At 34.7% G+C, this 18,434-nt stretch overlaps 2 protein-coding genes across 13 annotated transcripts in view; one reads left to right on the top strand and one right to left on the bottom strand.

Moving 5' to 3' along the window:
• Window positions 1–18,434, bottom strand: part of LOC139970049 (uncharacterized) — a 245,528-nt gene that overhangs the window by 13,296 nt on the left and 213,798 nt on the right. Inside the window, exons 4-7 of one of the 5 annotated variants that reach the window (XM_071975657.1) lie at window positions 13,667–13,872; window positions 9,178–9,269; window positions 4,902–4,954; window positions 3,143–3,350 (exon numbers count right to left, since the gene is read on the bottom strand). The exons of 3 other annotated variants lie outside the window; for them this stretch is intronic. In XM_071975657.1, the coding sequence (XP_071831758.1) occupies window positions 3,240–3,350; window positions 4,902–4,954; window positions 9,178–9,269; window positions 13,667–13,872 (462 nt within the window). In that variant the 3' untranslated portion in view covers window positions 3,143–3,239. Of the gene's footprint in view, window positions 1–3,142; window positions 3,351–4,901; window positions 4,955–9,177; window positions 9,270–13,666; window positions 13,873–18,434 lie in introns of those variants that run through there. One more of the 5 variants, XM_071975659.1, reaches the window with a different exon arrangement.
• The window catches only part of LOC139970087 (uncharacterized), an 853,056-nt gene that overhangs the window by 807,057 nt on the left and 27,565 nt on the right, over window positions 1–18,434 (top strand). The gene's annotated exons all lie outside the window — the stretch shown is intronic.

Raw genomic sequence — 18,434 nt, 5'->3', positions numbered from 1 at the left:
TGAGTCTGATAGGAAGAAGACACTTGACAACATGTAAGATTGCGCCCATTTCAAGAATGTCGGGTAAAACGAAGATCATATTCTAGATTAACGCTCTGTCCTATCGTGCCCTGTATAACATACTAATGTCCAATTCCTCACTGTTATAACAGTTTAAAACACATTTAGTAAACAAAAAATCTTTTATGTCAATATCTTAAAGTTAGAAAATCACCAAGACTAATTTGAAGTCTCTATAGCTATGCATACTGTAGCACTTTCATCCTTGTAAACAAACATGTCTTAGTCCGGAGCGACTGCAACAATATAGACCATAATTATGACTAATTGTTGTCTGTTATACCAGACAGTCGTATCTGTAATTATGGATCCATAATATTTCGCTGTGTGTTACAAATGAATATGCGTCTACACGCTCCCCTTTGGCGAACAGCGGCTTCTTGTCTTTGCAGGAATGCTTCTTCCAATATGTGACGCCTCCTTCGTAATACAAATCTCATGATAATCAATTAAAGCGCTATGGCAAATTGAGCTTCCATCGCCATCGTCTACTACTTACAACTAATAACCCCGCGAAACATCGTCAAAACCGTGACCCTTGACCGACAGCTCTACTGAATCATCGGTACTGATTTATTCCACAGAGCCAATCTAGAGCCACTAAAAAACAATTGCAAGATCTTCTTCTATACAGTTTATTCCAAATCACGAATATTATATTTTCACAAATTACAAAGTACAGTAGTCTTCGATTTTCTTTCATTTTATCAATAACCGTATCACCTCTTCCTTCATTGATGTAATCGCCAAAATGTCCAGCATTTGCACTCTGGAAAACGGTGAGTCTGATAATCACAAGCAATTTCGTTTATCTATGCACTCCATACACAAACAATTGGCAATGTGAACCAGTGTCTAGTGTGCTTTTTAAACCATACAAAGAACAACAATGTTAAATTGCCCTGCTTTGCATCTGTCGCCATCTGTTACACTTCCAGTTCCTCCTCATTTCTGACCATAAACTACAGGTATTTAATAACTTATACACATGAGTGTACGTGGAACCGTCGCAGAAACATTCACCATGATAAATTTGAGTTAATAATTGAGTAAGATTGAACTTAGAAGAAAGGATAGTAAAAGTGTACATCTGTACAAGTTTTTTTTACCGAATGCTGAAATGCTATGCTCGTTTGGTAATTATCATAACGATGCCCGTGATTAACTTACATAATTTTATTATAAACATATATTTTAAAGATATGTATTTCTGTTCACTTTCAAAATTTCAAAAGTTTGTGTCTACGTTTGGAATAAACGTGATACAAAATGTACGTGAGTTATTCCTGTATTTTACTTGGCGCCCTCAACTCTCCACACAATCCCAGACACTAATGATAAGGTCCAGGTGTTGCAATATAATATCTTTAACAATTGCAGATAATTATAAAGATACAATAAACAATTAGCCGACAACAAATTATAAATATTCAACGAGATTATCATTAACCGAGTTGGAACAACTCCAGTCCACCCCCCCCCCCCCACCCACCCTTCGGATCCTGACATATTCAAAATCGTCTAATGTATGTTTGTTTGTGTCCGTTCCAAACACGCGGGAAATAGTACAAATTTGTCTTATATTTATATTTTATAAAGAGATTGCATTTGTTTCGGTTACCATGGTATCCGTACAAGATAACAACGAAGCGGGTAAGAGGAGCTACACATATATACTACAGATTTTCTTTCTGTTTTCTAATTTGTTCTCATTGTACACTAATACAATGATCCTTATCCCCCGCCCACCCCCGGAACCCTTGAAATGTCAGTAATTAAAATAGCTCCTCTTTCCTCCATATATACAAATGACCAAGATCATGGCAAGCATTACCATTCAGAATATACCAGAGTCTATTGGTTTCAAATAAAAACCAGACCAGTCCTTTCATTATATCTAAGCCTGTTGGACCCACACACTTATGTCAGTGACGTATACACTAATCTGGATAAATACTAATTTCAGCAAGTGATCCTTCTAATCCCCTGAAGCTTTCTAAGCAACACGGTTAATTTATTAGCAAGATTTAATTCACAAGGAAGAATACCATAATGGATATTTATAGCTTCTGTATTTTGTGTTGTTTTTGCTACAATCTGCCCATAACAAACTTGGTCGTTAAAGGAAAGATAAGGACCTTGAAAACTTAATATTACTTTATTTCACCAAAATCACACCAGGAAAGATGAGAGTAGACAGATATTAAAGGTTTGAAACAAACAAATGATACATGACAATAAATTTGTGGGACCCATTATTGTCTGAATCTGATTAAACGATAAATAACCCACTAATAAGTAGGAATCATGTGATTGTAACAACAGATCTCTTACTTAGTTGCAGTGGAATCCAGTTATGTGTGATTATTATATAGATTGGTCAACGTTATAACATATAACGTAGCATGCAGCTTTATTTCATTTTATCGAAACGTCTACCCTGTGACTTAATTCACAACTTCATTTGAGTTAAATACTACGAAAGTATAGAAACCAACTTAACATAAGTTTGTAAAGCCAAATTCCACATACATCTGTTCCAATTACAATTATCCCCATTACCACATGACTAATTCGCAAAATGCCATAGAAATAGTTAAATTTAATTTATTAGTAATTACTTGAAATCAAGACCAACACTTTAAAGTAATATATATGTTAGTGTTACGGAAACGACATGTAAATAATTCGTATCCGGCAGAAAGAGTTTCCAAGGGTGTTAACGCATACAAGAAAAGATGGACGAGGTTTCGAATGGTATTTTGAATAATCATATTTGTATATTCTACAAATAATATGGATAATAAAGGTGAATGGTATAAATAAATGATTAACAAAGATACAGGTAACTTAAGGCGCCAGATAGAAAGAATGACTTATCTATTACGACTGGGTCTGAAGTCGATGAACTCGATGGTGTCGTAGAGCTGGGCCTTTGCGATGATCCGCGATAAAGAGTACTTCGTCAAAAGGCGCGGCGCGGAATTAATCCAAGGACAGTTGTACTAGTTATAAAGGGATCCGCTACAATTCACTGAAATATGGTATGGAAAAGGGAAGTCCATTCCGTAGTAGATGCAAAGATAATTAGATAAAAGAAAGTCACTAAATACTTGAAGATCCTTCAGTCACAGCAGAATGTAGTACAGTAATTGTAGGAATAAACAGGTAACGCATTGTTACGGCAAGACAACAAAGAACCGTGCTATTGGAACGGGGTGAGAGGCGACGGTTCCCCAACAACGGTGTATAGACCTCTGACTGGTATCCGGACACTGTACTAGCAAGGACTGTTATGAGGGCGATGACGTAGAGATGACGGCATCAGTAGATGTGAATATGCAAGAGGTAAAGCATGCCCATAACAGTTAGTGTTTTAATATTGCATGGAAGTCCCACGGCTCACGCAAACAGAAACAACCAAAACCTAAACATGACCAGTTAAAACCAGGGAGCTGCTACAGTAAGATACATGGTCAGTTAAACGGACTGTTACGACTGTTGTTATGCGTTTTGATGAACAATTACACAGAACTTAATTTTTTTTTGACAACACCAGGTTCAAAATGATGCATAACTTTATACGGTGTCATCGGAGAATAAACGTAAAGTTTACTGATGTACTTTCACAACCCCTCAAATAATAAGACGGTATATGTCAAAATGATTGCCCTATGCGTAACAAACATGTAGGGTAAACCTTTCGGCTATATCTTTGCAATATTTGTAATACTAAAAGTATCACTGATATGGAAGTTGTACGGGTGTTTCAATAAAGAACTATTCATTGGACGGGCTTGAATAAGATTCATGAAAACAGTGCATATCAAGACCATCCACCCCCCCCTTCTCCGTGCTCCGATCTGGAGAGGGCGTTGTGGTCAAGTGATTAAGGTAAAGTGGACTTGTGATCTAAAGATTACAGGTTCGAGTCCTGGCCAGATCATTGCGTTGTGTCCTTGGGGAAGGCGCTTTATCTCCATTGCCTCTCTTCACCCAGGTGTATAAATGGGGACTTGCGAAGTAACTTGTAAACACAGTTGCGTGCGCCGGTTTGTGGCTGCACCCTGTGGGAAGTACCCCGGGGACACGTGGCTGTGGTGCTCTGTGGTGCCCCAGGACAGATTGATTGAATTTTGCACACTTTGGTGTGTATGTGTGACAAGTTACCAATGACCAGGGTTAAGTTGTAAAGTCGTTGGAGAGGGCCTTGGCCCTGAACAGGACTGCAAACCTCAATATAAATATGATGTGAAATGGACACCACGTCACTAACATTTAAACTTTGATATCCTTCAACAAAAAGGATGAATAAAGGATAAAGGATTTCATTATGTTATCTTTTAGGTAAACAGTATAGATATACACATAAATATTCACTATGTTTTGATGAAGAAGTTTTTCTTCTACAATGTTAGCAAGACATGAATACAATTTTGATTAGAACTTAGCATGAGTGTCTCGTTTCTGAAAGCCAGTATTGTGCATTTATTTATATATATAATACTTGGAGAGAATATCTTGAATAATAAAATAAATTTATGGTTGGGTAAAAAGGGACACACGGGGTGGAATTCAGGTAGAAAGAGCAACGATATGAAAAGAAATTAGACCAACGTTTGGGGGCAGGAGCAAGAAGATGTCTGTTGTTTTAAATTCTTTTCTCTTCATCACAATATAATTTTAATGCTACCATCAACTACAGGCATTTCACCGATTATGTTATTATTATATTCGTTTCATATTTACTGGTAAAGTAATACAGAGGGCAACTTAGCTCATATGAGCTGACCAGAATGCAGTATTAGCAATAGCTAAAAGAAAGGTGCACAATCTCTTACCTGCCATTGACCGGTCTGTAAGTTCAGGCGGCGATCATTCCGCGAGTTCCAAACTGATGAATAAAATGAAAGAATTTGATGAAAAATGTAAGTGCAAGTTAATCTTTCTTGGTTGGAATGAAATCATAAACATTATATTCAACTGATATATGTTGGTCTTTGATCATAACTTCATATTAGCTGAGTAATCAATCTAGTTGATTCCTTAATGTTGATCATATCAGTTTACTATCATTATCATCTTAGTAATATAGCTGATAAGTTTACAATCATTATATCACAGTAAGATTACCGATCAATTTACTATCATTATCATCTCGGTTTAAGACCTGATCAGTTTACAACTATTATCCTCTTAGTTGTAAAACCAATCAGATTAGAATTGTTATTATCTCATTAACATATATGATCAATTATACAATTATCCTAAATGAAAGAATATACCCCATTCAAACAGAAACGAATCTTGGACTAAATTAAGAAACCAAATCATGATAGTCGAGTATTCGATGTTCAGATCGAGAATAATAATCCATGAGATGATGAACGGATCAGAGAACACCCGACATCAGTGACGTCATTATGAATCACGAGAGCCATAATTAACACCGTGTCAAACAAATTGAAAAAAAGAAGAAAACAAGATTTTTGTTTGAATAACTAAAATATGTTTGATTATATATTTATAATAATAAATAAAACATTTTCATAACCAGGTAGCCAGTGTCCATGTTAGAGGACTGCTGGATCTGAGAGCATTCCAGTTCGGTAAAGGAAGGTTATTTGTTTTACGCTCAGGTTTCATTTGTTTAATCAATGATTTCCACTACAACTCACTGGTTTAATGTTCTTTAAACTGTACTAAGAATAAATCGTAGGTGTAAGAACACGGTGCAGGTGACAGCTGATACCTCGCTTTGCAAAGTGGATGAAGTGGTGAGGGGAGGGGGGGGGGCAGGAATATGTTATGAGAGTGTCCGAAAATGAAAATATAAATTTAAGTTTTATACACTTAGTTACTCATCCAAATATCACCGTTTTCAAAAATTCTAAATAAGGCACAAACTTATGTGACTTTGACTACATATATCTGAATCTCTGTCTAAGCTGTTATCACGAGATTTAAAATTTAGTAGAAATTATACACACATCTGTCTACAGTAGTCAAATATCTAATGGATGGGGGCAAATGTGTTGTTTACACTAACTACATCTGTCTTTGAGATTGAGCAATGATGACATCATCAGCAGTGACGTCACTCCACCATTAACAATGGGTATCTCGATGTGTCCTTTAAACACCGAACAATGAACGAGGATATGTGTACGAGTCCGGGAAATAATGTTGAGGGGTGGTAATAGAGAGGTTTGTATGTATTTACATTACTCTTAGTTAATTTAAATAATAAATATAGGTAGAATCTTAGTATAGATGTGGTATTGTACAGAGAAATTAAACATTTGATTGCTGATGATGTTTGTAAAACTATCCCGGTTATCAAAATGTTCAGCATTACAATGTGCTTTTCTGCTTTCAAGGTAAACTAAATGATGACGTAGGCTTCTCAGTGCAGGTATAAATGTTAAATGTTATCCACAGTTTTGAAAATTATTATGACTCAACTTTAATATGGTTTTCATTAAAAGCTGGCATACAATATCATTTGTCAATGACAAATTTGTAATATTTTGATATGTCATGCGACGTCATAGGTATTGTTTTAATTAATTAATGTATTATGTGGTGCATCTGCAGGAGCTGACCTACTAACCTGTGTGTTAGACTAAGTAGTCCTGTCACTTAACGAGCATCCGGTATTTAAAGAAGCATTTATTGAATTTAACATTTTGTACAAATACAACCTGGACTTATAGCAGTGACTTTATCGATCTAATTAACTATATCAAATTAAACTTATACTTTAATTTACATACAAATTCACTGTAGTGTTTTCTTTCATCTATTTATGCTCTTTTATTACTAATCGGTAAAGTATTGATCATTAAGATATAACTGGATATAATGACAAGCAAACATTATTCTCAGATAGAAACATTTGTAATCAACAAACATTCGAGCAATTTGTTACATGCTTGAAAGTTGACCTTACTTGGCAACCTATCTTATATAGTAAATAATCAAAGATGACAAATGCATTGAAAATGCAGTGACGTACTTAGTGAAATATTTTAGGAATCTTCAACCCACCCACTACATTTTGTATATAATTTTGCATTTTCACCTGGCCTTAGATGCAATTTGGTGCTCCAAATGAGATTTTTTCTCATTTGGAAATGAAAAAGGGGTTTTCTGACTTGCGAAGCGGGGGAGGGGGGGGGGGGCGGAATGATACTTCCGCCCTCCATATTTTTCACCGGGGGGGGGGGGGGGGCTGGCGCCCCCAGCCCCCCCGGTTCCTACGCCGTTGGAGAATTTGTGTTTAACAGTGTTTGCAGACTTTGACCTCTGCTGATCTCAAATGACCGTTAACCTTAAAATTAAAGAATATGTTGTTGCTCTGTGTCCTTACTAGATTATTTCGAGTCAGATGTAAGGCTTCCCCCGAAGTGCAATAAAGTAGTGTACAACAGCAGTAGTATAAACCAGTCTGAGATTTGATGTGGATGTGTCCCTAGATAGGCTACCTCAATATGGATATATATATATATATATATGACTTGGTGGTGCAGCTTGTTGTGCGCATGTCTGCTCGAGTACTTACTGGTTTTTTCATTTTCATTTCTTTATTCCAGTATAAATTTACAGAGAAATTTATAAATAGGATAAAAATATAACAACATACAAAACATCAAAATACAGGTTAAGACATATAAAAGTTTATGAGACTAAGTTAATAGTGAAAACATAAAAAGCGTTACAAAAGTTATCAAAATTATCAAGAAGCTACAACAAAGGATCTAGGAAGCTGTCTTTACCAGTTTACAAAAAGGTCTGCTCTGTACATAAAACGAGTTCTTAAAAAGTAAAATTCTAAAACATTATCAAAAAGCTACAATAAAGGATCTAAGGAGCCGTTTTGTACAAAAATGGCTACTCTGTAAATAAACGAGTTCTTAAAGAGTATAATTCTAAAAGATGGCGTAATATTTGGATTTCTCAAATTGTAAAAATTAGTCCTATTGCACAGAGAGTTGAGCTTGGAATGTAGAGGATGTTCGTTAGAAGTTTGAATATTTTTGACAACAACTGTGACGCTTATTATGCGTTTAGGTATTGGTGACGCAAAACAGCACCCAACCAAATGTTATTATAGCGATTTATTTGAAACAAGGGAAAACCTGCGATATATGTAGCTTAATTAGCATTTCAGCACTTACTTCATTTGTTGTTGAATAAACATGGTAAGACTACCAACTATTATTGTAACTTTGATGTAAGCAGACGTACTTAGTAGCATTCATATACAAATCATTGCACTTATTACTTGATCCTATTTCACTCGTAATAAATAAAACACGACCATGGATGCCTTAAATATCCCTAACACGTTACGTTAATAAAAGGCGATTAATACGAGTGGAATATCCTTAGCATATTTTGACGTTTATTTAAATAACTGGATTCATGCTTCTACAAGTATTATGTACATAAGTGTAGGAGCCCAACTAATTTTTTTTTATTGGTGGGGTGGGGGAGAAACGACTTGTCCGAAAATATAACCAACATTTTGTCATCATCTAAATGTGCATATCATATAGGCAAGCATCGGTTATTACATCGGATGCCAATAACATACAATCATTTGCGGTTTTATAACCCTCCCATATTAGTGATCATTTTTGGGGAAGTTGTTACAATAATCATGATAATAATATAAGTTTAAGCATTGAAAAACATATTGCAATTAATTTTTCTTTCAGTAGGTGCGCGAAAAGTTATCAGCATATTGCCCGAGTTAAAAATATTTGGTTGGTGGCTGCAGCCCCCCGCCTCCTACGCATATGGTTATGTATACGTTTTCTAATACAGTATCTGGAATATTAGTCTGTTCGTTAACTCTTATACACCACATACGGAGTAATTTACAGTCCTGATTGCCTGCCTAATTTGTGATTTGTTTATGACAGTTTGCTCCAAATGCAATATTCTGAAATGTAGGACTAGAATAATTTGAATAATTTAGAAGAGAGCATATTCCAGATACACTCCATAGTGTTAATTTATTTTATTTATTACAACCGACTTTCCAAGCGTCCCAGTATTAATTAATATTATATGACCATACTTTCAATGTACTGACGTCATTTCTTTTACCTTTGACATTTCTTGATTTCAATGATGACGGGATCGATGTGACCGGAATAGTTTCTGGTAGAGTATATCCTCCAATGATAACGTCACCAAACCTGTGAAGTAATGATAAGTATCACATCATGGTAACGATTCTAACGAGGCTGGCGTGTTATTCATCTCATATAATGAAGAATTTAAAATGCCTCATATGTTCAAAATAAGATATGAATGATAGTGTGGATCAGATTACGACGGATAAACGACATTGGAGGTCAAATTTTAGTATACATAGATGAAAGGGGGGTGTAGGCGGTTTTACACTATCTAACGCAACGTAGTCGCCAAGAACCTGAAGTATTTTAAGGGAGGGCCCGAGGAACATGAACGTATAGCATGCTCCTCGTGGTGAAACATTATTGCACCTATTATGTGAATTGAGTGTACTGTTAATAGTAGGAGAGACTAGCGTAGGTGCTTATGACCCCCCCCCCTCCCCTTTCACATGGAAAAAATAACAATTTTATTTTGAAGTGTCACAAAATTCGGAACCGCAATCCTTGATCTCCAGGTCTGTAAAAATACAGTTCTAGTTCAAACACAGTTTCCGTAGTTCATGTTACAAAGTACATAAAAAGAAAATTTAATTGGAACTTGGGAAGAGGGAGTCAAGAGCATTAGCCTTTTTGACTAGCTTAACGACGATAGGTTATAATGTGAAATAAAATAAGCGTTAATGGTTGAATTTAGATTGATTAATAGTGTAGTTATGTGTTTAATATTGTTAAATTTACAGACCAAACACTCTTCACCTTGGTTATATTTATAAACTTTTCAACATGTATCGACGAGTTTGTCGTCCTGTATAATGTGTACTACGTCAAGTGGCTGGAATTAAAACAATGTGTAGTGTGGAGATAATTGAGAGGAGATATTGACTTTCCTTAATTATGTTTGCAAAATTTGGGTTTATGGTTCATCATCAGTTTAAAACTTAGATCATGTCTTAGGTAATCGTTGATTTATTGAGAGCAAACAACAGTGTTGAAATATTGACAATGCGTTATGTAAACGCTGAAACACCTACCCACCCGTCACGAAGTGTACACACTTTATCTTGCACTCTTATGCCTAGAGGTCTATGCGTAGAGTATTCATCGTTCTCTTTATGCGTTCTGAAAGAGTAGACTCGCGATATTTAGACACTATTACTTTACATGTTTTCACTCTATTCGCTGCGATTTGACGGAAGGAAAACCCCGGATGTGTGACCGACAGTATACAATTTCCCACAGATCTCTACTAACTGTATTTCCAGGAACACAACACTTCTCCTTCGGTTTCTTTTCTGTTTTATTTTCCTTTCTTTTTCTTTTTACTTGTCGACCATGCATGTTACTATCACAATATACTTATGTTCGGTTTTAATTAGCATACCACCATGATTCATGTAAAACATCGCAAATTATGACGCAATAAATTCATTTCAACAAGTGAATAACTGCTTCTTCTTTTTTTCCTTCTCAGCAACAAAACTAAATGAACCGTGGCCATATTTACGACCTGGATATGACCCTGGCAGCTGTATAAGTGTTTATTCTGATTGTTAACTTGTAGGTTCATTCATTGTGTACCGGGGATAGAAATATGTACTTCATTTTGCTAGCGTGTGTTATAACAATACTGTAAACCATTTGGAAGAAAGTCTGAAGGCGATGATGACAGCCTTCTAAGCCTTTCTAAATTCGCTAAAAACATTTAAGTTGCAAATTTGAAATCGATTTCTAGTTGTCGTTATCCATTATACATTTTTAACTTCGATGGAATAATTTAATCACTTTCGCCTGTACTGTGTAGATAAAAAGAACTAGTGCAGTATATAATTCGATATTTAAAAAGATAAAATATCTCATCAAACGAATCTTAAAGGATCTCAAGTAATTTGTTTTCTTGCTCGTGTTGTTGTTTGCTTGTTAATGATTTATGGCTGAAATATATTAACTTGGTTATTATTACTATATTTCAGATTTGGTAAGACGACATGAATCTTCGAATTATTACTTTTTCCCTGCTAAACAAGAGCAATATTTTATCTTCACCGTTTAACCGTTTAATCAACTTCACAGAACAAACTGTTCTCCATAAAACTAGGCAATTAAGAACCCGCAATGTTTGTAGTCACATATTAGATATGTGAATTATATTAAGGGCTATTTAATTGTGTGCTAATTAGGCAGACTTCCATATATACCAACGAGAAGTACATAAAGGGAAAAACGAAGAAGGGGAAATAAAACAATCCTTCTATAAAATTACTGAGAGAAGCAAGTGAGGGATGTATTAAACAACCAAGGAAATCAAGTTTAACCATTTAAAACATATAAACAAAGAATAATAATGAGAACACGTCGTAATATCATGGCATATGACATACAGTATCACTAAATGGCTGTTAGATATATACCTAACCCGTATTGAATAAAAAGATGCATTATTCCCAGCCACTGATAGACACGGACTGACCTACTTATCGTCGGTTTCCATGGTTACGTTGTATGACAGTTACAACATTCAAGGTGTACACTAGACGCGTGTCCCGTTTTTCTATTCATTATCTTTAACCCTGGCTCGTGTCATCTATTGTTATGCTAATTAGGTATTTACGGGAGATCCAGGTGTGTCATCTTTACTGTTAACTTATTTTACTTTAGAAATAAATTGTTTGAATCAATCGTCTGTGCAGAAAACTATTGTAGAAGTAGAGTAGGCCTACGGTGTGTACTAAAACGGTGATAATGTTATCGGGTAGAAACGGAATTGATTTGAAGGTCTCTCTAAAAAAGATGATGTGCGAAGGGGGGGGGGCGGCGAAGGAAGGGGTGGTGGTGGGTGCAGGTAAGGTGTCTGAAGGGGAGTGGGGCAGAGGAAGCGAGACTAAAATTACCCAAGAGCACACTGGGATTGGGGTAAAGTATTTAGTCTAGATAGGGAATCAACATTCTCCGTTACATTTTGTTTATAGTCAGACCAAACAAAACCCCCGAAGTGTGTTATTTCCAGTAATATTTTTCTCCGCGGTCACAGTTATTCCAGGAATGGCGTTGTTTCACATATAACATACGTTAAGCATCGTTCGTTATTATATATTTCATTTATGTAACTACTCAATAGCTTTTGCCTTTTCTTTCGAGATTTGGGTGATGCGCGGTGGGGGGGGGGGGGGGGTTGACGGGTGCGACTTAAATATTTTCTTTTTTAGTAACACGTCAGCTGTAAGTTGAAGATGTTACTGATTATGTTGTGAATGGTAAAGACGGAAAGGAGAAACTTTTACGAGGTTTGATCTGTAAGACCAAACAGGGCAAGAGGAGGAGAGAGAGGAGGGGTTGGTTTGGGTTGGGGGAGGGGGTCTAAAATAACACTACATTGACACGGACCAAGCAGGGACATCATGATCGAATCAAGTATGAAGTAACACTAATACGAGGAATATTAAAATATTATAAAGTTCTTGTTTAAAGTAATCAATTACACAAAGTTGAAGCTCTCGGTTAATTTTGTAATTATTGTTTAAAAATTAGGTTAAAATATAAGCATAAATCATAATTAAGCTTATTTTGTATAGCGTCATATTTCAAACTATTACGAAAAAAGTGATGTAGTTTAAGCGGATTAAATTTGAACCTTTGAAATTTATCAGATATACAGATTTGCCTTTAATGATATTAATGGCAATACATTATTTTAACTATATATCAATTGCAATTATATATTTCCTTCTAATTAACTTTTATTTTGGTTTAATTAGTTAACTTACTTGAGTATTTTTTTTTTTTAATTTTGACAACTAAAACTATTTTATTGGTTGCTTCTTTTGTATGCATTTCAGTTTTGCTAGAGTATCATAATCTGATCAAAATTTTGAGGAGTTTATGCTATTATTGCCATCATTTTACTACTTTAAAATTAATAACGATTTTCAATCTCTTTTGTTTCTTAAATTAATTGCAAATAATTGAAAATCAATTGTTTCGGAGGTTTCAGTCAAAGTCAACAGTTATTCCTTATAAAACTTTACTTTAGAATATTAAGTTTACTCGCTAGAATTATTAAAATCCATTTTCCTTGTCTATATATCTCTTATTTTATCCTAATAAACATTCCTATAATTCTAAAACCTATTTAGTTAAATGTTAACATTAAAATTAACAAAGAACATTTTAAACAACCACCACCCACTCCTGCACCCCTCTATTACCAACACCCTCTTAAAATATTCCCTATTTATCCATTATATTTTGTTTTATTAATCATAACATTCTACAGAATTCCTTTCACGATGACCTAATTATTGAAATAAATTCAACTAAACTAATTTAAATCCAATCCTTGACGTTAAAATACAGCAGACTTTACTTTCTCTATTGTTAGTTTAATATTGATAACTTATTAATTAAATTAATTCCCTGTTTAACTGTTATGATGATTCTAACATCTACACCGGAATACTTACTCCAGCTCCTTCAAGCTTGTACACTGTGAGGAATAAGACAAGATGGCCGCCAACTTTTCATTAGTTAGTCTCCTGCTGTCACCGATCTCCAGCTTCTGGAGAGAACTCAGGATAGAGAGAGAGAGACCAGACTGAAGGATAAGGTTCAGACCAGACTCATCAACTCTAGGAGAGCAGAGGAGTAGATACACACGGGAGATAGGAATCTAGAATGAAAGAATAGAGTGACTGATAATAGAGTAGATAGAGATAAATAGATTGGATTTGGTTAAGATTATAATAATAATTATGATATTATAAATGATAAAAATAACGAAATAAAAATAAAAGAAAGTTAAAGCGATCAACTAGGACATTTAGGTCGTTTTTATTTGTAAGAAGGAATCAGTTATTGGAACGGAAATAAGGGATTGATTTTAAGGGGAGACAAATATAAACAGGAATAATTAGATTAGATTAGAGAAAAATAAAGTGGTAATGTAGGATTAAAGGGTTAGGTTGATTGTTTTACAATTAAATTATTCATTAAAGTTTGTATAGCTAGTAAGGTTTAATAAAATAAGAATGTGAGGCTACATATTTTTATTTATTAGTTAATAGGAAACAAATCTCAATGACGGGTTGAGAATTTTATAAGAAATGGGTCAATAATAATTGAGATTATCTATCTTTTGAAGAAAAATATTGATCAAATTTATTTGTATTTTTATTTAGAACTTTCAGAAGGAAAATTTAATTTAATGTTATAGGGATCATGAAAAGGAAACTTCTACTCTAACTAATACCAGTTTTTTTTTAATAAAGTTTAAGGTGATTTGAAGGAATTATATATTTAAATCAATAGGTTGTTTCTTATAATTAAAATGCAGTTTAGAGAAGCAGATGTACGGTAGATCAAATTCAAATTTCAAGAGAGAAGGTTGACGAAGCTTAAACTCAAATTTTAATATAATTTTTTTTTAATTACTGATCCAAATCCGTCTATTCTGCTTGAAATATAATTATTTCTAATTAATACGATTTGTTTAAATGATGATGTCCATCTGTGTTTAGTTATTATTTCATTCCTAAGTTACGGTTTGAGTGTGTCATAACTTCTAGTGGATTTTTTCGAAATGTAGTTTTGTTCTTTCTTTGTGTTCGTAGATATTCCTAAATTGGGTATTGCTTATGATCTTAACTTTCTAAACTTTATCGTTTCTTCCAATTAAATAGTACCATCCGCTTTTTACATTTTTTTTTTACAAATAATATTGTTATCTGTAAACACTTCATATCCTTGAGGGTTTAATTATACTAATTAATTATTACTTTTAAGTTTAATCGGGTTGATTGGGTCTTCATTGAAATATCTTCTGTTACATGGAGTTCATCGGGTGTGAACAGTTAGCGGAACATTTAACGTTAGAGCTACGGCTCTGGCGAACTTCTGCTATTGAGTGTTGCAGCAGGGTAAAATAAGTGGCGCACTTCAATTTCAAAACCATTTTACTTTTTAAATATCATGTGGCCATAAGCTGTTGGCTTGGAAATGACGTACGGTTTTTATAATTAAGTGGGCAAAATTAAGACAAAACCAGCTGTGAGTAGAACACCAAAATCTAGTTGCTGATGGAAAGACATGGACGAAAGATTCCTTTTTAATAACTACCGCATGTATTGCGTTTGATTATTATTATTAGACTTAATTGGAAAACTGTTTTATAGAGGCTCAGAGCTCTAGTCCCTAAACAATATGTAACAAAACTATATATCACATTAAGTGTCAGGTATATTGGCAGGAGTTAGGTTATTCAACTAATAATCCGTTATTAAATAACATTATTTCATTCAGCCTGCTCGGTAAAAAGCTGCAGGTTTCTCACACAAGTGGCTCATATGTCCGACCAGGTAGATTTAGTAAGTTAGGTGATTACAATAATATTTGTGGAATGTTATAGATTGTCTTGTATTCACACCTATAAGGCTATATTATGTACGAGTAAAATCGAGTTAAACCATTTTCTGTGATTTAAATTTTTTGAAGGGATAACAAAGTTCCAAAGTTTGTCTATGGATACCTTTTGTTAGCTAGAATGAAGTAATTGTTTTCGAAGTAAAGGATAGTCATCAGCTCACCTAGAATGTTAATCGATGGTTTTATTCTTCGCTTAATTTAGGATCCCAAAAGAAGACTCAGTGTCTCGATTGTATCTTATTCAATTCCTTTATATTTAAGATATGCTTTAACTTGGAATTTTTTGATAATCAGTCAACAACTATAGGCTAAGATTTGTAATATTTATTAGTTAGATTTGCTAACCATGTCCTCTTGCTAAAAGTTATAGCTTTTCGCGGGTAATGTTTGAGAATGTTAACATAGCCTAACTGTATTACTAGTCTAACCTATAGCCTACCTAAGTTTGGACTGGCCTTTGTACACATCCTAGCCTATGCCTCTATACCATACCGTCAAATTATCTCTCTGATCAATAATTGCTGTTTTAACTATTCACAGCGGTTCCTCTCATTAAACAATCCATCTAAATAACCACTCAACAAGTCAATGGCTCCACTAATATAACACTAAACCATTCATTGTCAGTGATACTGAAATATACTAGATGTGAACAGGTATTCAATAGCATGAGTCACCGATATTCATATACAGGTGTTTCCCAGCTGTTCGCGGGTGATGTTTGAGATTTGTAACAGACATTTTGGCGCCAATAGAAATAAATGTTCCTTAAGTTATACATGCCCGGTGGAAACAGACAGTTTAAAAACTGACGTCGATTGGGTATGTAGTAAGGAAGGGGTCGAGGAAGTAAATAATACAACACAACCTATATCAAGTAGATCAAGCTATCATTGACATTTCTCCCTAAGTTGTAGGGTGTTAGTCCCAGTGCACCCCCTCCCCCACCACCGGTTAAAATTTGGGCAAACAAACATTTTATGTACTCATTCACCCACCTTATTATCTGCTAGTGGATGCATAAACAAACAATTAACACAAAAGTTTGAATACCGTCTGTTTCGAATGATTTGAAGGAGTACATGTTTTATGAATATCAAAACCTACATGGAATAACATAAGTTGAACATACTTGTTCCGTCACACACATCTTGCAGACACATCGTGCAGACAAAACGTGTCTGTGTCAAGTTACATGTTTGTTTTTACAAATAATCACTTGATCATTATGAACTTATTGGAATAAATGTAACGACACAACTTTTTTTCATACCCTTCCCACCCAACCACCTTGTAATTAATTCCATTCCATGCCAGTGCTGGATTATGCAGCTAAATCTTTACACCAGCAAAGAGAGTTTAAGGCAATCAAACGATGTTTTGTCTTTTCACGTACCTCGTAATCGCTCAAATCAAAATACTATGTCGACATTTCACCAATAATGTTAATAGTCAATTCATGTAGCCCCTCCCCCCCTTTTTTCTCTCTTTTTACTTATTACCATCCTCATCAAGAAAAGTTTATTTTTTGAGATAAAATAGTTGAAATTTGTATAAGAGAGAAATCTTGATTTCCAGAAATGCAATGGCAATTTCGAGAGAAACGTACAAGTTTGAGATAAAACGCTAATATTTTTAGATGAGAAGTCGACATTTTAAAAGTTTAAGTTTAAAACAAAAAGAAATCGACATTTTACATGAAGGGAATTAAAGAGTTCGAAATCAATCGAACCGGTTTTAAATTTTAGAAAAAGTAGTTTAATGTTGAGAATTTCGGTTATATTACAGATTGCAATTTTAAGACAAACTTGATTTTCAAGAAAAGGGTTTCAATTTTGAAAAAAGGTTGAAATTCCCAGAAACATTCAAAACTTTCGGGATAAAATAATTAAAATTTTGATATGAAAATTTTGAAATTTTTCAGTGTTCCATGTGGGTCACAATAATGACAAAATGTGTATTGTTCGCTTCATTGGGATGCCTCCTGACCACTTCCCCAACCCATTCAATTTTTGCTCCCTTCCTACGCCAATCAAGTGATTTGTCACATGTCTACATAGATATGGGGAAGGGTGTAGAACATATAGGAGGAGGTACATATTGTGGCTAATTTGTGTATATTTCTGATTAAGTGCATAAGCGATAAGTTTGCCTCTCTAATCCTGAAAACGGATCAACTCTCCTGTATGGTTTAGTACCCAGTAACGTGGGTTCACATTCCAAATTCTCCCGACAAATTTAGGAAAGGGGAATGAACCTTTATGGTCAGACTATAGGTGGCGAAACTTTTGGTGGTGTTGCTGTGGAGTCGTTGAATGCAATTCCATGTAGAGGTCCTCCGACTGAAACAATTCTGAGGCGTAGTTAGACTATAATTTTGTCAAAACTTAAGGTTGTGCTAAAGAATACAAGTGTGAAGTTTGAAAACTGAAACTGACCGATGTTAAAATCACTATTGCATAATTGCATGGAAAATCAGAAAGTACAGTCTTGCTCGTCCAGTTATTCTGTAAATAGCCGTTGGGTGGACATGTTGCCAAAACCAGTATATTATTCCTATATACAATAATGCCTGACAAAGAGGTACACATTATAGCATGTTACCTTCATGTAGCCTTGTAACTGATTTTAATGGCAGATGCATAGGTTACCTACTACTTGAAATCGGTTTGCAGGACTAGGAGAATGGGACCCCTTCTCAAACCCCATTTTAATATAGGATTTCAAGGGGGGGGGGGGCAAATCCCAACTGACTTAGGTAGTTCCTACACTATTATGGAAAGGCCAGAGAATTTAAAAATGGCGGAGGTG

Source organism: Apostichopus japonicus, chromosome 7, assembly GCF_037975245.1.
Source record: "Apostichopus japonicus isolate 1M-3 chromosome 7, ASM3797524v1, whole genome shotgun sequence".
Lineage (NCBI taxonomy): Eukaryota > Metazoa > Echinodermata > Holothuroidea > Aspidochirotida > Stichopodidae > Apostichopus > Apostichopus japonicus.
Note: the sequence above shows the minus strand (reverse complement) of the source record. Positions and strands in the feature narration are given on the sequence as shown.